At 43.2% G+C, this 17,480-nt stretch overlaps 1 protein-coding gene across 2 annotated transcripts in view; it reads right to left on the reverse strand.

The window, feature by feature from the left end:
- Positions 1 to 12,921: 12,921 nt before the first annotated feature.
- Positions 12,922 to 17,480, reverse strand: part of LOC119270386 (cysteine-rich receptor-like protein kinase 10) — a 7,515-nt gene continuing 2,956 nt past the window's right edge. The window contains exons 2-8 of one of the 2 annotated variants that reach the window (XM_037552391.1): positions 15,637 to 16,101; positions 15,374 to 15,565; positions 14,966 to 15,096; positions 14,415 to 14,625; positions 13,695 to 13,932; positions 13,457 to 13,607; positions 12,922 to 13,373 (exon numbers count right to left, since the gene is read on the reverse strand). In XM_037552391.1, coding sequence (XP_037408288.1) covers positions 13,044 to 13,373; positions 13,457 to 13,607; positions 13,695 to 13,932; positions 14,415 to 14,625; positions 14,966 to 15,096; positions 15,374 to 15,565; positions 15,637 to 16,101 — 1,718 coding nt within the window. In that variant the 3' untranslated portion in view covers positions 12,922 to 13,043. Of the gene's footprint in view, positions 13,374 to 13,456; positions 13,608 to 13,694; positions 13,933 to 14,414; positions 14,626 to 14,965; positions 15,097 to 15,373; positions 15,566 to 15,636; positions 16,102 to 17,480 lie in introns of those variants that run through there. The other variant, XM_037552392.1, reaches the window with a different exon arrangement.

Raw genomic sequence — 17,480 nt, forward strand, 5'->3', positions numbered from 1 at the left:
GTTAGGTCTAACCTTTAGTACCGGTTGGTGCCACCAACCGGGACTAATGGATATCGCACCCTTTAGTCCCGGTTCGTGGCACGAACCGGGACTAAAGGGCCCAGGTGAACCGGGACTAATGCCTTAGCCGCACGAATCGGGATAAATGCACCCATTGGTCCCGGTTCTGAACTGAACCGGGACTAATGGGCTTACCCGGCCTGGACCAAAGCCCCCTTTTCTACTAGTGCCGGTGAAACTGCTGCCAGGCGCCTTGGTCATCAATGTTGGCGACATTCTCCAGATCCTCGCCAATGGCACGTACAAGAGCGTCGAGCAGGGTGCTTCCCGACGTCGAGAATGGTCGGGCCACCGTGGTGATGTTTCAGCATGCTTGTGTGGCCGGGATGGTGAAGCCGCTCCCGGAGGTAGGCGAGGCGGCATACCAGGTGATCGAGAAGGTTGAGTACATCAAGAGGAACTTCAGGGCGCTGGCCGAAGGGACATGGTTCGTGGATAGTCTCAAGATCCATCAGGGAACCTAATTACATAGATCCAGGATGGAATCTAAAGAAGCTACTTTCTTCATTGTATGTCTTGTATGTATGTATCCAACGGCAATAACAAACCTGGACCAAAAATAAATAAACTCCACTGGACTTTTTTTGACAAAGGGTGCTTTTTGTTGGAGTGAAATGCACCACTAGTCTTTGAGACTATGAACTCAAACTAATTGCACCTTTTAGGGTAACAACTCGAGAAGCAATCGGATTTAGTCCATAAACTCATTTATTTGATCTAATAAAGCCAAAACCGATCCAAGAGGAAAAACCAGCCACATGGCTGCTAGGTCATCGTTCCTTAGTCTATTATGTAACTAACTACTTTTTACAGGGACCTATTTACAAATTGACCTATTTGTCTAGCAACCTCGCCCAGCTAATGGCCTATCTTTACCTACTTTATTAATAAAGCAGCGCTTCTGTTGGTTCACCATCATGTAATTTTGCATAAAAGCCCATGTGATTTTTGTTATTCAACCCGCATGCCAGATTGCTTCTGCTCATATGCTGTCTTTGATTTTCTGGTACGTCCGTCGCTCAGATGGGTCTGGCTAGGCACGCCTAGGCCCTCTCTGCAAATTTCTAATTTTACAAGTTATTATGCACAAATTTAAGATTCAAATTAATAGTCCCATCTCGGCACTTTACATCAAATGCTATCAACTTATATACGTTCCAAATTATAGGAACCAACAAGCCTACAAACAATTAAAGAGGAGAGGTGCATAAATCCAACAAAAAGCAGTATGGGGTGCCCAGCCTAATAGAAAGCTCGAGACAGTGCCGAGAGGATACAGCAAAAGATTCAAGATTGATAGCGCCTGAAGACCTGTTGTTGACACCAACAACGTGGGTAGCATGTAGAGCACAGAGATGGAAGCTCGCGCCGCAGCAGCATCTTGCGCCACCAGTAGCCCCAGTGCCGCCAGGAGCCCCATACGTAACCGGCCGACGAACGCGAAGGAGCGGAGCCACGACGGCAGAGGAGCGAGAGGCGCTCGGGCAGGAGGCTGCCAAGCCGCGCGGGAGGCGGCGCTCGCCGTTGAAAGCGGCGGCATCGGATTAGACAGCCGACAGCGTTAGGGGATCGAGCATCAGGGAAAACGAATGAGAGGGTGAGGGAGAGGGGACCGCGTGGGGGTTGGGCGCTGCGCGTGCAAGCGTCTCTGGGTGGCCGCGAACGAGGGAGCGCGGGCTTAGGCCGCCCTATGTTAGGTGGGCCGGCCCATGTGCTGCTGTTGTGCTCTCTCTCTTCTATTTTATTTCCATTTCCCATTTACAGAAATTAGAGAGAGGGTTGCCTAAAAATAGAAATTAGAGAGAGGGATAAGACAAGAAAAGAAATAGCTAGAGATTTAAGAAAATGTTGAACCTTTTTACATGGAGTCTGGATTTATACTTAGCCCAAATAAAAAAGTTAAACACACTTAGAAAGAGTTGAATTCAGACTCATTTGAATTTCCAAAAATGTTGATATTTTTGGTGGAGCTCTGGTAAATGCAGAAATAATTAAGGGAAAGGTTTGGAGGTCTATATTCAAGTAGAAAAGGCATGAGATTTTAGAAAAGTTTTGAAAGGAATTTGCACTTAAATAAAAGCTATGTTCAAATGATTTTATGAAAATATTCATATTTAGCTGCTTTAGTCCCTATTTTTTTTTCTAAATGCATTTATTCATGTGAATGCCTGGGTAGCTTGCAGATATAATTATAAAAGGAGGAAATTTCTTCACCCATTCCATCATACATTTGCTCAGTAGAGAGTAGCTTGTAGTTGGCGGGCCTCATGTTGAGCTAGATGAGATTAGTTGTTTAAGTTTTAACCATCACTGGCCTGGTTCATTGAGATATGTGTTGTGTGATATTTTTCCCGTTGCAACGAACGGACATGTTTACTGGTAAAATTAAATAGAAACTTGCTCTCAATGTGATTCGAACCGACAACATATAGGAGATTGCATCGTGTTTACATAGTACAGTAATTACGTTGACGTTAACCTTCTGATGCACGATAGCAGCTTTACTTTTTTGAAAATTGTGCTTTCAAAACAATTGATGTCAAAGACAGAAACGAGCTAACAGGACATGATAGGATTGTGAATATAAGAAAATCCATCAATCAACATCAGAAGGGAATTATGTGCCCTACTGGAATTTTTCTCTTTGCTGAATTCCCAAAAAAATCGGTAATTTAAACTCAGCAAAACGTACTCGGCTTACACCCTTCCCACAAAGCAAAATTCGCCGAGAACCGTCTGTTGGACACTCGGCAAAGCCTTTGGGATAGTCAGCAGACCGTCTTTTGCTGAGTGTAGCATTTAGCAAAGCCCTGTTTGCCGAGTTTTGCTGTTTTACCGAGTGTTTTGTCCATCGCACTCGGCAAACTACCTGTTTGCCTAGTTTCACTTTTTTTGCCAAGTATCTTTTTGTAGGAACTCGACAAAGACACTATTGACAGGTGCCCAACATAATGCACTCAGCAAAGAAGAAAATTCCAGTAGCGCTGATTGCATTGGATCTCCTGGTTCTACATACAAATTAGGTTGTGTTCCATTGGTTAGCAGTATTGCTTACTTTGAGAGGTTGTAAGTTCGAATCACAAGTAACGTTTGTCTTACATTTTTTTACTCTCTACACGCCATTAGCTAAGCTAGATTGCGAGAAAAAAACCCAGTCAGTTTGTAAATAGGTACCTAGAGAAAATATTTAGTTCACGATTGCGAGAGAAAACTGATCAGTTTGTAAATAGGTCCCTGTAGAATTTTTTTAGTTCACAAACAGTCTTAGGAACGCCAACATGGCAGCCACGAGGCCGTTATTCTTATGTCTAATCGGGTTTGGCCTTATTTAATCAAATAAAGCTAGTTTGTGGACTAAATATCACTTTTCAAGTTGTTGGCCTAAAGTGTGTAATTAGTTTGAGTTCGCGGTCTAGCGGTGAATTTCACTCTTTTTATTGACTTATGGTGTAGCATCGAGGGATAAAATCATAATGAATATACACCAGGCTTCTGCATATTAAGGATGCACACAACCAACACAAAACGCACGCGCACACACACACACACACCAATGATGACGCCGGCAAAGAGCAATGTCATACAGAACCGAAACTATGCCCAGGAGGAAGGAGGAAAATACCCAAAGCAGTGAAAACAACGATTGACGATATACAACAATAACCATCAGCGCCAACCATTTCTTGATAACACAAGGACTATGAGAAAAGTTCCCCAAAAGAAACACTTTTAAAAAGGGAACAGTGCGCAAGCACCGTCCCCGTCGCTGGATCCAACCAACAAGGTCAGATTGTGGGGTTTTACCTTGGAGAAGACGTTTGAGCAAACTCCAAGCAATGCCTTCATCAAGGAATTGACGCAAACAATGCCGCCATTTCTAGGTATAACCAACTAGCTAGTGTCAAACCTAGGGTTTCACCCCGAAGCTCAAGACTGGGTACCTGAGAAGTACCACCTAATCAAAGTCATCATATGTTGTCTCCTCGACTTGCCTCGATCCCAATAGTTGCATATGTGCACAACAGTCCTTATGGCGAGCGATGGCCATGCCCACACAAGTAGGTTGATGAGACGCGACAAAACTCTCTCACCAACACCCAACAAAGTCTTTGATGGGGAGGAAGGACTCCAACACCACCAGAATCCCAAATTCAGGACACTTTGGAGGCCACACAGCATCCACACCCGGTTTACATGACGACCGTGAGCTCAAGGAATCCAACCCGAATGTTGTGCTATTTGTCTTTCGGACGCGAATAGCGAGTGAACACTTGCCGGAAGTATCCCCGAGGGAACAACCATTCCCCGGCAAGGTACAAATGAACGAACGACTCATTTGCTCATAGATACCCTGCGACCCAAAAAAAAAAGTGTGGCACGGACCCTCCCGAGCAGTAGTGCCCTGGAAGATCAGCATGAATCATTTTTGGCCTATTTTAGATGGGCTACCTAAGGACTTCTCATGTTCCTTTTCGTAAGGTGTAGTATTAACTTATTTATGCTGAAGAAATAACTATTTCTTCAAGAATTGCCCTCCTTTGTTGCCTCCTTTTTCTTACTACCTAAACCAATTTACGTCGACACTTTTCCCCTAGGGTTTCTAGGGTTCCAACTTCCTCCCGCGGCGACCGCGAGAGTTCCCCATCTACCCTAGGGTTCCCGTCCAATTTTGACGTTGATCAATCCGTGGCTGTGGTTCGAGCTGCGTTCCGCTAGGGCTGCGATCACTGGAATCGGCTGCATGGCGGGGAAGGGAGCGATGCCGCCGCCGGTGGGAAGCGGATCTAGCAATCATGAAGGGAGCGACAACCCAAGGCCGAACTTGGAGAACAAGTTTGCGGGACTGAACTTGCATGGCGAAGAAGAGGAAGATCTTGACCTCTCAGGTGAGATTGATGGATTGATCAAGGAGGTTCGTTGGCTGACTATATTCAGGGTCCATACGACTAAACCGTTCAGCTACGTGGCTCTATACAAATCTATGTGCAATGCCTGGGTGTCAGCGCAGGGGGTGACCTTCAAAGCAGTAGGGGAAAACCTGTTCCTCACTCAGTTCATGTGTGTTGGAGACTGGAACAGGGTCATGGGAGGTGGCCCGTGGCAGTTTCGAGGCTTTGCTGTTGTTATGGAAGAATATGATGGTTTCACGAATGTGAAGGACTACAAACTAGATCGTATTCCGGTGTGGGCAAGGATCATAGGGGTACCGGATGGTCTGATGAAGAAGAAGGAGATAGCAGAGAAAATAGCAAGAAAAGTTGGAAAACCACCAGTACGTGTATCTGTTGAAGATGGGAGAATTGTTCAGACTAAATACCTACGAGCACGTGTGTTCCTAGATCTGGACACGCCGCTGGTCAGGTTCGTCCCAATAGCTTTGAAAGAGAGTATTAAGTATCCGGTGGAGTATGAGAAACTGCCGGACTTCTGTCACTTTTGTGGGCTTGTTGGTCACCTGGTCACTGAATGCGGTGATGGCCTGCATAAGGAAGAGGATTGCGAGTGGGGAGATTGGCTCCTGGTAAATTTTGATGCCCCAAACTCCTTTGGTCAGGGAGGCAGAGGAGGGGGGAGAGGTGGAGGTAGAGGTGGAAACGGGCCAAGCCGTGGTGGCTCTAATGGACGAGGAAGAGTCAATCCGGGAGATGCAAATGACGAAGAAAATCGCAATATGGACTTGGGTGGTTCTGATGTACCTGGCCATCAGGTTGGTCCCCAGGCTCGCAAGAGACTGGTTGGTCCAGATGGAACGTTTCTGAAGGATGTTGCAATGCCATCTTCTTCGGATGGGGTGGCAGAAAAATTGATGATGATTGAGGGTGGACCGATTTTGTCTGTTGACAAAGAGACGATGAGCACACCTCAAAAGGTGCAGGATCCGAAGAGGCAGCGAACAAATGAGACTGATCAGGCAAACCGGACTGAATCCAGCAGGGACACCAACATGTTATCGGCGACATCCACTCTGGAGGATCGCCAGGGACAATGAAAGTCTTTAGCTGGAACTGTCGGGGTCTCCTCGGAGCCCCGACAGTTCGTTCGCTTCTAGACTTCCAGAGGCGCTTCAACCCGGATGTGTTTTTCCTGTCTGAAACACATTTGGATAATGAGAAGGCAGAAATTTTGAGGAGAAAACTTAAACTTGATCATGTGCTAGTGGCACCTAGCATGGATGGAAGGAAGGGGGGACTCTTGATGGTCTGGAAGAAGGAGGTGAGGATCTACTCCCGGACTACAAGTCTTGAGTTCATTGATGTGTCGGTTGAGGAACCGGATGGACGTATGTGGAGGATGACAGGTATATATGGTGACCCAAGGTGGGATCATAAGGAAAGGACTTTCCAGAACTTGAGGGATCTGCATGCCCAATCGAGTTTTCCATGGATGGTTTTAGGGGACTTCAATGAAATTTTATACTCATCAGAGAAGGACGGGGCCCCCCTCGATAGCAGTCCCGTTTACAGGCGTTCCAAGACGCCCTATCTGATTGCTCTTTAGAGGATGTTGGATATAATGGAGATAAATTTACATGGTTTCGTGGGGGGTTACGTGAGAGGCTTGACCGAGCGGTTACTAATGCCGCTTGGCTTCTGTTGCACCCGTCTGCTGGACTAAGTAATCTGGACATGGGCAAGTCAGACCACCGACCGATTCTTATGGATACCGAGTATCTAACAGGGGTGGCAGCAAGCAACCCTATAAGAGAGAAGAAATTTGAAATGAGATGGTTGGCAGAAGAATCAGTAAATGAGATTATTAACACGGCATGGCAGAAAGCCGTGCACCGTGGCCTGTGCCCTACGATCACCGATAAACTCGCGGCTGTTCACACTGATTTGCATGACTGGGATCGTAGGGTTTTGAGGAAACCGCAGGCGAGATTAAAGTCAGCTCGCCGAGAGCTTGAGAGAATAATGCGGGGTCCCTACTCAAACGAAGCACGAATGAGGCACAAAGAACTGTCGGTGCTCATTGAAAACCTTTTAGAGCATGATGAAATATATTGGGCTCAGAGAGGTCGCGTCCGATGGCTTAAGAAAGGAGACCGAAACTCTTCATATTTCCAGCAATGTGCCTCAGCTAGAAGGAGACGGAACCTAATAAAAAAACTGAAGAATGAAAGTCAGAATTGGGTTGAAGGCAATGATAATTTGAGGCCTCTGGTCCGAGAGTATTTTAGTAATCTTTTTACCTCAGCAAATGGAGAGATTAGCACTGATCTATTATCTTCTGTAAAACACCGTGTAACACAAAATATGAATGAAATTTTGGTTGCCCCGTATACCAGTGATGATGTGCGCAAAGCCCTCTTTCAGATTGGTGATTTGAAGGTGCCCGGGCCAGACGGGCTGCATGCAATTTTCTTCAAGAGGTTTTGGCATATAATGGGGGATGAGCTTACAAAGGAAGTTTTGGAGGCAATAAATAGCAAGCATATTCCGGCTGGTTGGAATGATACGAATGTGGTTCTAATACCAAAAGTAGACTGTCGAGAGGTAATTTCTCAATATAGGCCAATTAGCCTATGCAATGTTGTTTACAAAATCATCTCTAAGATGATAGCTAATAGGTTGAAGAGCATACTACCAGAAATCATTTCCCCTACGCAGAGTGCCTTCGTGCCCGGGAGGCAGATCACAGACAATGTTTTAGTAGCTTATGAATGTTTTCACACGATCAAGAAGAAGACACATGGGAACTCTGGCTTCTGTGCAGTAAAATTGGACATGAACAAAGCTTATGATAGAGTTGAATGGGGCTTTTTGGAAAGAATGATGCTGAAGATGGGGTTCCAGGAACAATGGGTGCACCTAGTAATGGAGTGTGTGTCCTCTGTCAGATACAAGATACGGTTCAATGACACAGAAACAGAAGAGATTGTTCCATCAAGGGGGCTGCGCCAAGGGGACTCCCCATACCTTTTTTTGCTCTGTTTTGAGGGGTTATCCAATTTGTTGGCCCATGAGGAAGAGATTGGTAACCTGGAAGGGATAAAGGTGAGCAGAAACGCCCCTATGATCTCTCATCTACTCTTCGTGGATGATTCCCTAATTCTTTTGAAAGCTATTTTTCAAAGTGCAAACACTCTGAAAAGAGTTCTTGATACTTACTGTGAAAGTTCAGGACAAAGGGTAAGCAATGCCAAATCGAGTGTGTTTTTCAGCCCTAATACACCGGTTGGAGTAAGAGAAGAAATATGTGAAGAACTGGATATAGCCACAGAAGCTCTCTCGGATAAATACTTGGGGCTGCCCACCTTGGTGGGCGTGGATAGGAGCGATTGTTTCCAACATCTAATAGACAGAATTTGCCAGAGGCTCAAAGGGTGGAAGGAGAAGTTTCTCTCCATACAGGGCAAGGAAATTCTCTTGAAATCAGTGGCCCAGGAAATTCCTTCGTACGCTATGTCAGTGTTTAAACTCCCTAAAGGAATTTGCAAAACTATAACTGATGAGATTGCTGGCTTTTGGTGGGGAGATGGTGAAGAGAGGAAGAAAATGCATTGGTTTGCGTGGTGGAAGATGTGTGTACCGAAGAAGAAAGGGGGATTAGGATTTAAAGACCTTCACAGTTTTAACCTTGCTTTACTAGCAAAACAGTGTTGGCGACTAATCCAGAACCCGGACTCTCTCTGTGCACGTGTACTAAGCGCAAAGTATTATCCAGAGGGGAATATTTTGAAGGCAGGCCCAAAGAAAGGCTCGTCATTCACTTGGCAGAGTATTGTTGCAGGGATTCAAACCTTCAAAAGGGAATGTATATGGCGTGTGGCAACAGGAGCACAAATAGATATATGGCAGGATCCTTGGATCCCTTCCAGTCCCTCAAGAAAAGTGATTACACCCCGAGGAATGATCATGCTAAGATATGTGGAGGAACTAATAGACCCTCACACCGGACAATGGGATGAAACCCTTATCAGAGATGTTTTCTCTCCTGTTGATGCTTATAGGATACTACAAATACCTCTTAATGTTCAGTTCATGGAGGATTTTATAGCATGGAATTACACGAGATCAGGGACCTTTTCGGTCCGGTCAGCTTATCACAAAGAGTTTGAACACCAGTACGGTCACCGCCTTGCAAGATCTGATGGGCAAGGGAACACCCAGGAGGAGGCAATATGGCAAGAAGTGTGGAATCTTAAAATACCTGGTAAGATAAAACATTTTGCTTGGAAGGCTTTCAATGGATCACTACCCTGCTATGGAATTCTGGCAAACAGACATATCCCGCTAATCCCACAATGCCCAGTCTGCTCAGTGGGGTTGGAAGACATTCAGCACTGTCTGTTTACATGCAGGAGAGTTCAAGAAATATGGTCAGCATTGGGGGTCCATAACACCATTATGGAGGCTGTTAGACAGGACCGATCTGGATCAGTAACTGTACAGATTCTAGCTCGAACACAGGGCGTATGTGAGGGATTGCCCACGGCCGAGTTAATTTTTGTGGCTTCGTGGTACCTCTGGTGGCAGAGGCGCCAATATGTGAGAGGAGAAGAGGTCCAAACAGCTGACAAATCAGCTGTATCTATCAGAGCTTTGGCTACCAATTTCCTCCGGGCGTACTCAAGCAAATTTGTGGAGAGGAAGCATGATCATATGTGGAAACGCCCAACTAGCGATGTGATAAAAGTGAATGTGGATGCATCGTTCCTACCTGACACTCTTTCAGGAGCAACAGGTGCTATTGCTCGGGACAGCAGGGGGAACTTCATAGCGGCAGCCACATGGTATCTACCTCAAATCACTAGCGTGGATTCAGCTGAAACCTTGGCGATACGCAATGGACTATATCTGGCTGGCAGGCTCGGTTGCAACAAAGTACAGGTGGAGTCTGATAACAGTTTTGTGGTGCATTCCTTGCAGAACCCAGAGTCGTACACGGGACCAAATATAGCAACAATCTCAGAGTGCAGGCAACTTGCTCTCGATTTTGCAGATACATCATATTCACACTGCTTTCGTGAAGCAAATGAGGTTGCTCATATCTTAGCTAGTAATTCTTGTAGCAATAGAATTTCCTCGTTTTGGGAATCTACTATCCCGGACTTTATTTCTCATGCTATTGTAAACGATCTGTCCATCATTTGAGGAATAAAGTCTTGATGCTTCAAAAAGAAACTTTTTCTTCAAGAAGGCCAACTTTTTCTTATAGTTGCTAAAGTCTGTAAGTAAAATATCAACATGTATAATATCAAATTATCATTGTTTCTATGAATAAATATTTTCACATTTTATTTACTTAGTACTGTGTATATTGATAACTTTTCTGTAAACAGGTCGCAAATAAAAAATGTTAGTTTTGGAAAAATACCACACCTTACGAAAGAAATGAATGATGTGAATAAGTTACGACTTAGCACTTGCTATACACGGATGGGAAATCTCTTCTCTGATGGTTTTACAACCATGTTAGGTCTATTACAGTCAATGTGAACAACATTTAGTAATACCGCTTGTCACTGATGGGTGCTTAGTAAGATTTCTAAAGGATATCTATCAAACCGGGAGGGGGTGGGTAGGGTTTGGGATGCATCATGATAATCTACCAATGCATCAAGAGTGTGTTTGGTTGAGCTGTGAATTATGGAAAAGCTGATGTGAGTTGTGAGTTACGAGGTGGATCTTCTGAACTAACAACTGTGGAAAAGCTGGATTCGTCTACCATTGTCGAAGGGCATGTGGAGATGTGTCTCCGACGGATCTCGCGAGATTCGGTCGGCGGTTTTCTTTGGTGGATCTACTCGGATCCAAATTTTTTAAAAAAATTTGTTCATGTGTCTTTAGGTTGGATCCTTCCATTCTAAGCTTCTCTTCATCGGTGGCGGTTGCTTCTCATGCATTGGTCCTATGTTTCCTTAGCACGATGACTTTCCAACTGTCTACTACAACAAGATGTGTCCAGCTTCGGTGAGGGAGGGGCGATGAAGGCGGCGCTCCTTCGGCTCGCTTTAGTGCTTGTAGTCGTTGCTAGGTGGTCTACGAATCTGGATGTAATTTTTTATTATTTCTTGTGTTTGCTATACTGCCATGATTGAAGATGAATAGATCAAAAATTGGACGATTTGCCACGTCAAAACCGGATCAAAATTTTGCTTAGTGTTTTTTGCCACTGTCAAATTTTCGGTGCAGTGCAAACAGGGCCGTCTCCAGGATTTCAGGGCCCCGGTGCGAAATAAAAGAAAATTGCCCTATGGCTGACTAATTCCCATGTCATCGAAGATGATATCACTCTATGATCTGCTCTTGCATGCACTGCTGAGCAACCAATTACGTGAATCACATCATACTGAAGTACTTAAGTCTGCACATTTGTGTGATACGGACAACGAATATAAAATAGGGCCCAATTTTTTTAAATCATACTACCTTTATTTTATTTTTTAGGTGCATTAACCCTTTTATGAAATTTCAAAATACTAAGTATATATTTTTGTTGGGTAAAATAGTGAATGTATTTGGTTTATTCATTGATTTCCTAAGTTGCTAGTGGGTTGTTTCCACTTGAAGCCTACAGTAAAAAAATCCCCACGGATGAAGGGATCTCCTTTCCTCACTGATAATTTCCTTTCCTACCTAATCTTCATGCATGCAATTACATGCCAGTCAACAGATCCGGAAAAAATGGCGTGTTGCGCCCGGAAAAACTGCTGGCATAAGCACGGGAGATAATCAAGCAAACCGCGGGATCGTGCGCAGAGTAGGAAAGAAATTGCTGGCCACTAAGATCATGCGGGACATTTCCAGTTCAAAAAAAAAGATCATGCGGGACATACCAGATAATTAGCAGTAGATTTTTTTCAGAATTAATTAGCATTAGATTAGTGCGATATGGGGCCCCAGATTTTGGGGGCCCCTGTGCAGTTGCCCACCTTGGCCACCCTTGTAGACGGCCCTGAGTGCAAAGTGCCACGTTTTGTAAAGTGGTGGTTTTTCGACAGCTGTGACGCCAAAGTGGTGGTTTTGTGCATTTTACTCGCCTGAGGCATCTACAAGTTCATTGAGGAAAAATTAAGGTCTGTACTAAATTGCGCCAGCGCCTTTCTTATAAACTAATTATCACGTTGTAACGTTCGATTTGATTTTCTTATTTTGGGGAGACAAGGATGAGTGTTAAGAAGTAGTGATCACCATGATCATCATGTGACGAACCATGCTCGGGAGGAAGGCTGCATTTCTTGTCTCCATCAGAAGACTATCCTATTTAGTACCGCAGTGTTTTTAATAATCATAGCAAGTTACTGTTAAGCATCACTTCTGCGTTTCTCTGTTTAAGTTTATGGGTTTGTACTATTCCTGCAGATGCAGCTGCACTTTATCTTGATGAACCGAAGTTGTGATACCACCACCGTATATGCTTGAATGTGCTATCGGATGTGTCAGTGAGTCATCATCATACTTGAAATAAATCTATCGTCCGTTGATCTGGCATAGTAATAGTACTGTCCATTTGGCCTTGCATTTTATTTGTTTAAAAATTACTGGCTTAGCTTTTTTTGGTAATATTAATTTTTCCCTAGAAGTATTTACCGAATCCAGATTACCTAGTTTTTGCAAATACTATGCCTGACAACTAATCTCGAAGATTTCATCAATTTCAGACGGGCATTAGGCTATGTTGTTTTTTGAATGGTCGGCATTCAGCTAATTAGTAGTAGTATATATGAAGACCTTAAGAGGGTGAGGGACATTGAGAATCTCAGATTTTGTGAAATCAGTTGAAGCAAAACACAGAGAATGAGCCCCGCTACCTGCTGACTTTGTTCCTTTCTGGAACAATTTCAGGTCTGCACCCATTAGGTCATAACTCATAACTCTTATTATTTGACCAATTAGATTCTTACATTATTCCTCCTCAAAGTTATCTTGCGAGTCATACAATTTATGCAAATGTTTTTTCAACACAATCCTGATGAATTGACATAAAGAATGGTGTTCCTTGTTTCCCTTCTCTAACTACATACTTGAGGGTCAGGGCTATCTTGGTTCGAATTCTGTGATTGTCAACTTATTGAATGATGGATTTGATTTGTTCGAGTCATCTACTAGGTCATTGAGATCACCATGGACATGGTTCTCATTATTCAACCTAAATAGAAAAGCAGGCCTGGAAGGAGCAGGCAAGGTAGTAGACCTTCCAACAAGCATGAGGATCACATTGGAGATGCCGGGTCTATCACTTGGACTCTCTTGAACACATAATAGTCCAATGTGTACACACTTGAGAACCTCACTTTCAGAATAGTTGTAGTGCAATGATGGATCAACTATCTCAGCTTTTGTCCCCCTGTTCCAGTTCTCCCATACCTATGCACAAACAATTACTCATCAAAAAAGCTTACTATAACATCACATTTTGAGACTGGAAATTAACTGAATATAAAACTGACATAGGTTAAAAGATGCTCAGCCATCATTGTCTCAGACGATACACTGTTTCTCCTCCCCGTCACGATTTCTAGAATAATCATTCCAAAGCTGAACACATCTGATTTGGTTGAAATATGTCCAAGAACCGCATATTCTGGTGCCATATATCCACTGCACTAGAAAATGGTTAAGCGTTGCTTCTTTTGTGAACGTGGCACTTATGAACTTGTGATAAGATTAACTGAATCCATAACTTACTAGGTTCCAGCTACTCTTCTTGTAATATGCTTTGTATGATCACCCTCAAAAACACTTGCCAAACCAAAGTCAGAGATCTTTGGATTCATATCCATTTCTAGTAATATATTGCTTGGCTTCAGGTCTCTATGTATAACTTTTATACGGGACTCGTCATGTAGATATGCCAAGCCTCGAGCAATACCACAAATGATCTTGTATCGTGTATCCCAAGCTAATTTTCCACGCTTTTCGTCATCTAAAAAGGCATCATAATCCAAATAAATCATGTGACAGAAAAAGTAATTGAAAACATGCACAGTGGGACTAACGTCAAAGTGGCAAAGATGTATGTCAAAGAGAAACTTAGACAATGCGATTACTCTACCAATGAACATAAAAAGTTATCTATGATTGTAGAAACATTTGTTTGCCAAGTTCCTGCTCATGTTAAATAAATATATAAACCAGACATCGAAGAATTCAAATTATGAGTTTGTTCTACTGATGTTCATGCAAAGATTTGTTTAATTGACCTGAACCAATGTTTGTATATATGTGTTACCACATCGAATTTATTTTTATTTGTAATTTGTATAGTAGCTTCACAAAATGCTTGATTTTATTTTATCTCAACCATTTTCATTATTTAAAGAACATTGTAATGATGACGTCAGTACAACTAGTATTTTTCAATCCAAAGTTTGCTTAGAATTAGAAATAAACTAGAAACTCCAGTACCGAAAATAAAGGCATCAAGACTTTTCTTTGGGATATATTCATACACAAGTAACTTGTCCTCTCCATCGAGGCAAGCGCCTATTAACTTCACCAGATTACGGTGCTGAAGCTTGGCAACTAATAGCAGCTCATTTTTTAGCTCAGGAAGGCCTTGTTTTGATCCTTCCGATAATCTTTTTACTGCTATTTCTTGTCCATCTGGCATCATACCCTGAAAACAGAAACTTAAATTAATATATTTGTTTACAAAGGAAGTACATGCTAGCTTTGAAATAGGGTTGAGAAGCCACAAGTCAAACCCAGTCTGTAGATCAGTTTTGAATGACAGAGATAAAGAAGAAGTGAGATTTTAAAATCCTATCTCAAACCCACTCCACTAGAAAGTGGAGAGTACATAAGCGTGAAGTGGGATTTTAGAAAATGTATGCCATCTAAGGTAGCTAATGTGTACTATCCTTTTAATGGATAGTTCTCATTATTCATGAAAGAAAATATGGTGACAATAGCAGGACGCTGTAAACAACTAATCCTGGGTTTGTTGCTGGATTTACCTTATAAACTTGACCAAATCCTCCTTCCCCCAGTTTATTTTCTTCAGAAAAATTACTCGTTGCTGTTCTTATTACTGATGGGTCCAGTAGCACCGATTTAATATCTTCAATATCTTCTGAACAAGCTGTATCTGCATATATGATACAAAGAATTGACCATTGGTCTTTTTCCGCAGAGAGCTAGTAGAACATCAGTTACGAAAGATTAAATTTATGAAATGGCGACATGGATGCTTCCACTAGTAGTTACTCCATATATGTAATGTAATGGATGCTTGCATGTATGATTAAATTTTCTGCATATATGTAATGGATGCTTTATGAAAGGCTGAAGACAAGTTCGACTGCATATTTCAATTCAACAAAGTTATAGTGATCCCAGTAGACAGTAGTGTAAGGATTACTTACATGATAGTGTCTTCTTCGGACTCGGTCTCTTTATCCATATGTAAATTGATATAGCTGAGATTAAACCAAGAATTGTTACCACTGGAAGGACGATTGGCAGGATTGCAGGGCTACTGCCATTTCTTCTTGGGTTGCTGCTGTTTGCATTTGAGCCATTGCCATTTCCGTTGGCCGCAGTACCATTTACTTTGTCTGTGCACATGTAGAAACAGTCAGACTTATGGTCAACAATATTTTTCTTCTGGAAATAAGCAGGATCATACCGGAAGTTGGCGGCGGAGTTCCGCCGGCTTGCCCTCCGCAGCCCAAATAGGGACGCTCGCCGGCGATATTGCCAGGCGGGTCGTAGTTGCAGGTGATGAACGTGCCCCCGCCTTCGCAGGTTACGCTCGCGCAACCAACTCTGGTTGAGTTGGCCCAGACAAGCTGGGTGTACTCCCCGCAGGCCTGCCCCTCCTTGCACGCGTTGCTTGCGCAGTCGTACTTCTGCTTCTCTCCGAGCCAGGAGAACAAGGCGTCCGAGACGGTCCAGCTGATGCCTGTGCCGCCTTGGAAGATGTTCTCGCCATACGGCCCGCCGGAGGAGACTTTGCGGCAATCGCCCTTCCTCTTCTCCGCGTAGCCTTCGGCGTAGGCCGCCACCGTGCTGTCCCACGAGAGCATGCCCACGCCAACGCCGGCTCTGGCCGCGTTCTGGAGGTTGAGGAAATCTTGAGGTGAACTCTGCGCTGCAACGCCAAAAGACACGGAAGATGTCTTCTTAAGCAATAACCATGGTTTTAAAGCTACTAGCAAAAATGCCCGTGCGTTGCAACAGAAAAAAAATATATCGTCACATCTCCTAAAAACACATATAAACTGATAAATATCAAACTGAAAAATAATTACAATGAGCAAGCAACGTGCTTCGCTATGGAGAAAACAGTCGAACCTTCTAGCATAACATTAATTACTTTTTTCGGTTAGCATAATATTACTTAGAACATATAGATGTGGTTAGTGTCAAGAATTCATGTACTCCTTCTGTAAACTAATATTAAATTACTAAAACTTTTTTTTTCGAAAAGAGGACTCCCCGGCCTCTCCATCAGAACGATGAATACGGCCACATTATATCACTAAGACTTAGTGATTTAAAATGTCTTATATTAGTTTGCAGAGGGAGTGGTAAATGTGACAAACAAAAAGTTGAAATTACCTTAGGTGAGAATCTTCACTCGAATCACTCGAACGAAGGAATTAAGTCAACCCACCACCTAAAGGCGTGACCGCCACTTTGTGTGCAAACATCTCCTGTCCATCATCATCTTTATATCCATGTGGCCCATAAAAATCCTTTGACACGACGCAACCTCCATAACCGTACCATTGACCACTTCCTATTACGTGTTTCCAAAAAAAACTCTATGCAATTCGAGTATTTCCTACACAAAGTGATTTATAGCTTTCCTCTTGAGATATATACATACGGTTTTTATTTTGCAGGGATATACATACGGGTTTCCTAAGGCACATCTAGAGGATGCACATCTAAGTTTCACTGGTAGAAAAAAGCCCTTTAGTCCCGGTTCGCAACAGCCTTTAGTCCCGGCTGTGCAACCGGGACTAAATAAGCGCGACTAAAGACCCCCCCTTTAGCCGCGGCTCTTACGGACCGCGACAAAAGTCTTTAGTCCCGGTTCTTGTGGCTAACCGCGACTAAAGGCCGCCACAGGTTTTTGAAAAAAAAAATTGAATTTTTTTTTTCAAATTTCTGAATTATTTTAACCTCTAGTCTCTAATCACCACCCCTCATCACTTCTCAATTTATTCTTTTATCACCCCTCATCATTCCAAATCATCTAACTTCCCAACCGGTCACCCATCCCTCTCACTACTCCAGCCCAAGCACGCTTAACTTCCGGGTTCTATTCTCCCACGCTCCAAGTCTGCACTTGTTGTTTTCCTGACAATAATAAGATGTCAATCCTATTAACCTTCAGGAATTTTGCTTGAGCATGAAGTGACACATTTCACTGTTTGAGTTTGAAACTATTGTTTTAAAAAACAATAATTATTTAGTAACACTAATATTTCTTGAATAATTAGTTTGACCATTGTTTGACCA

The sequence above is a fragment of the Triticum dicoccoides genome, chromosome 3A, assembly GCF_002162155.2.
Source record: "Triticum dicoccoides isolate Atlit2015 ecotype Zavitan chromosome 3A, WEW_v2.0, whole genome shotgun sequence".
NCBI lineage: Eukaryota > Viridiplantae > Streptophyta > Magnoliopsida > Poales > Poaceae > Triticum > Triticum dicoccoides.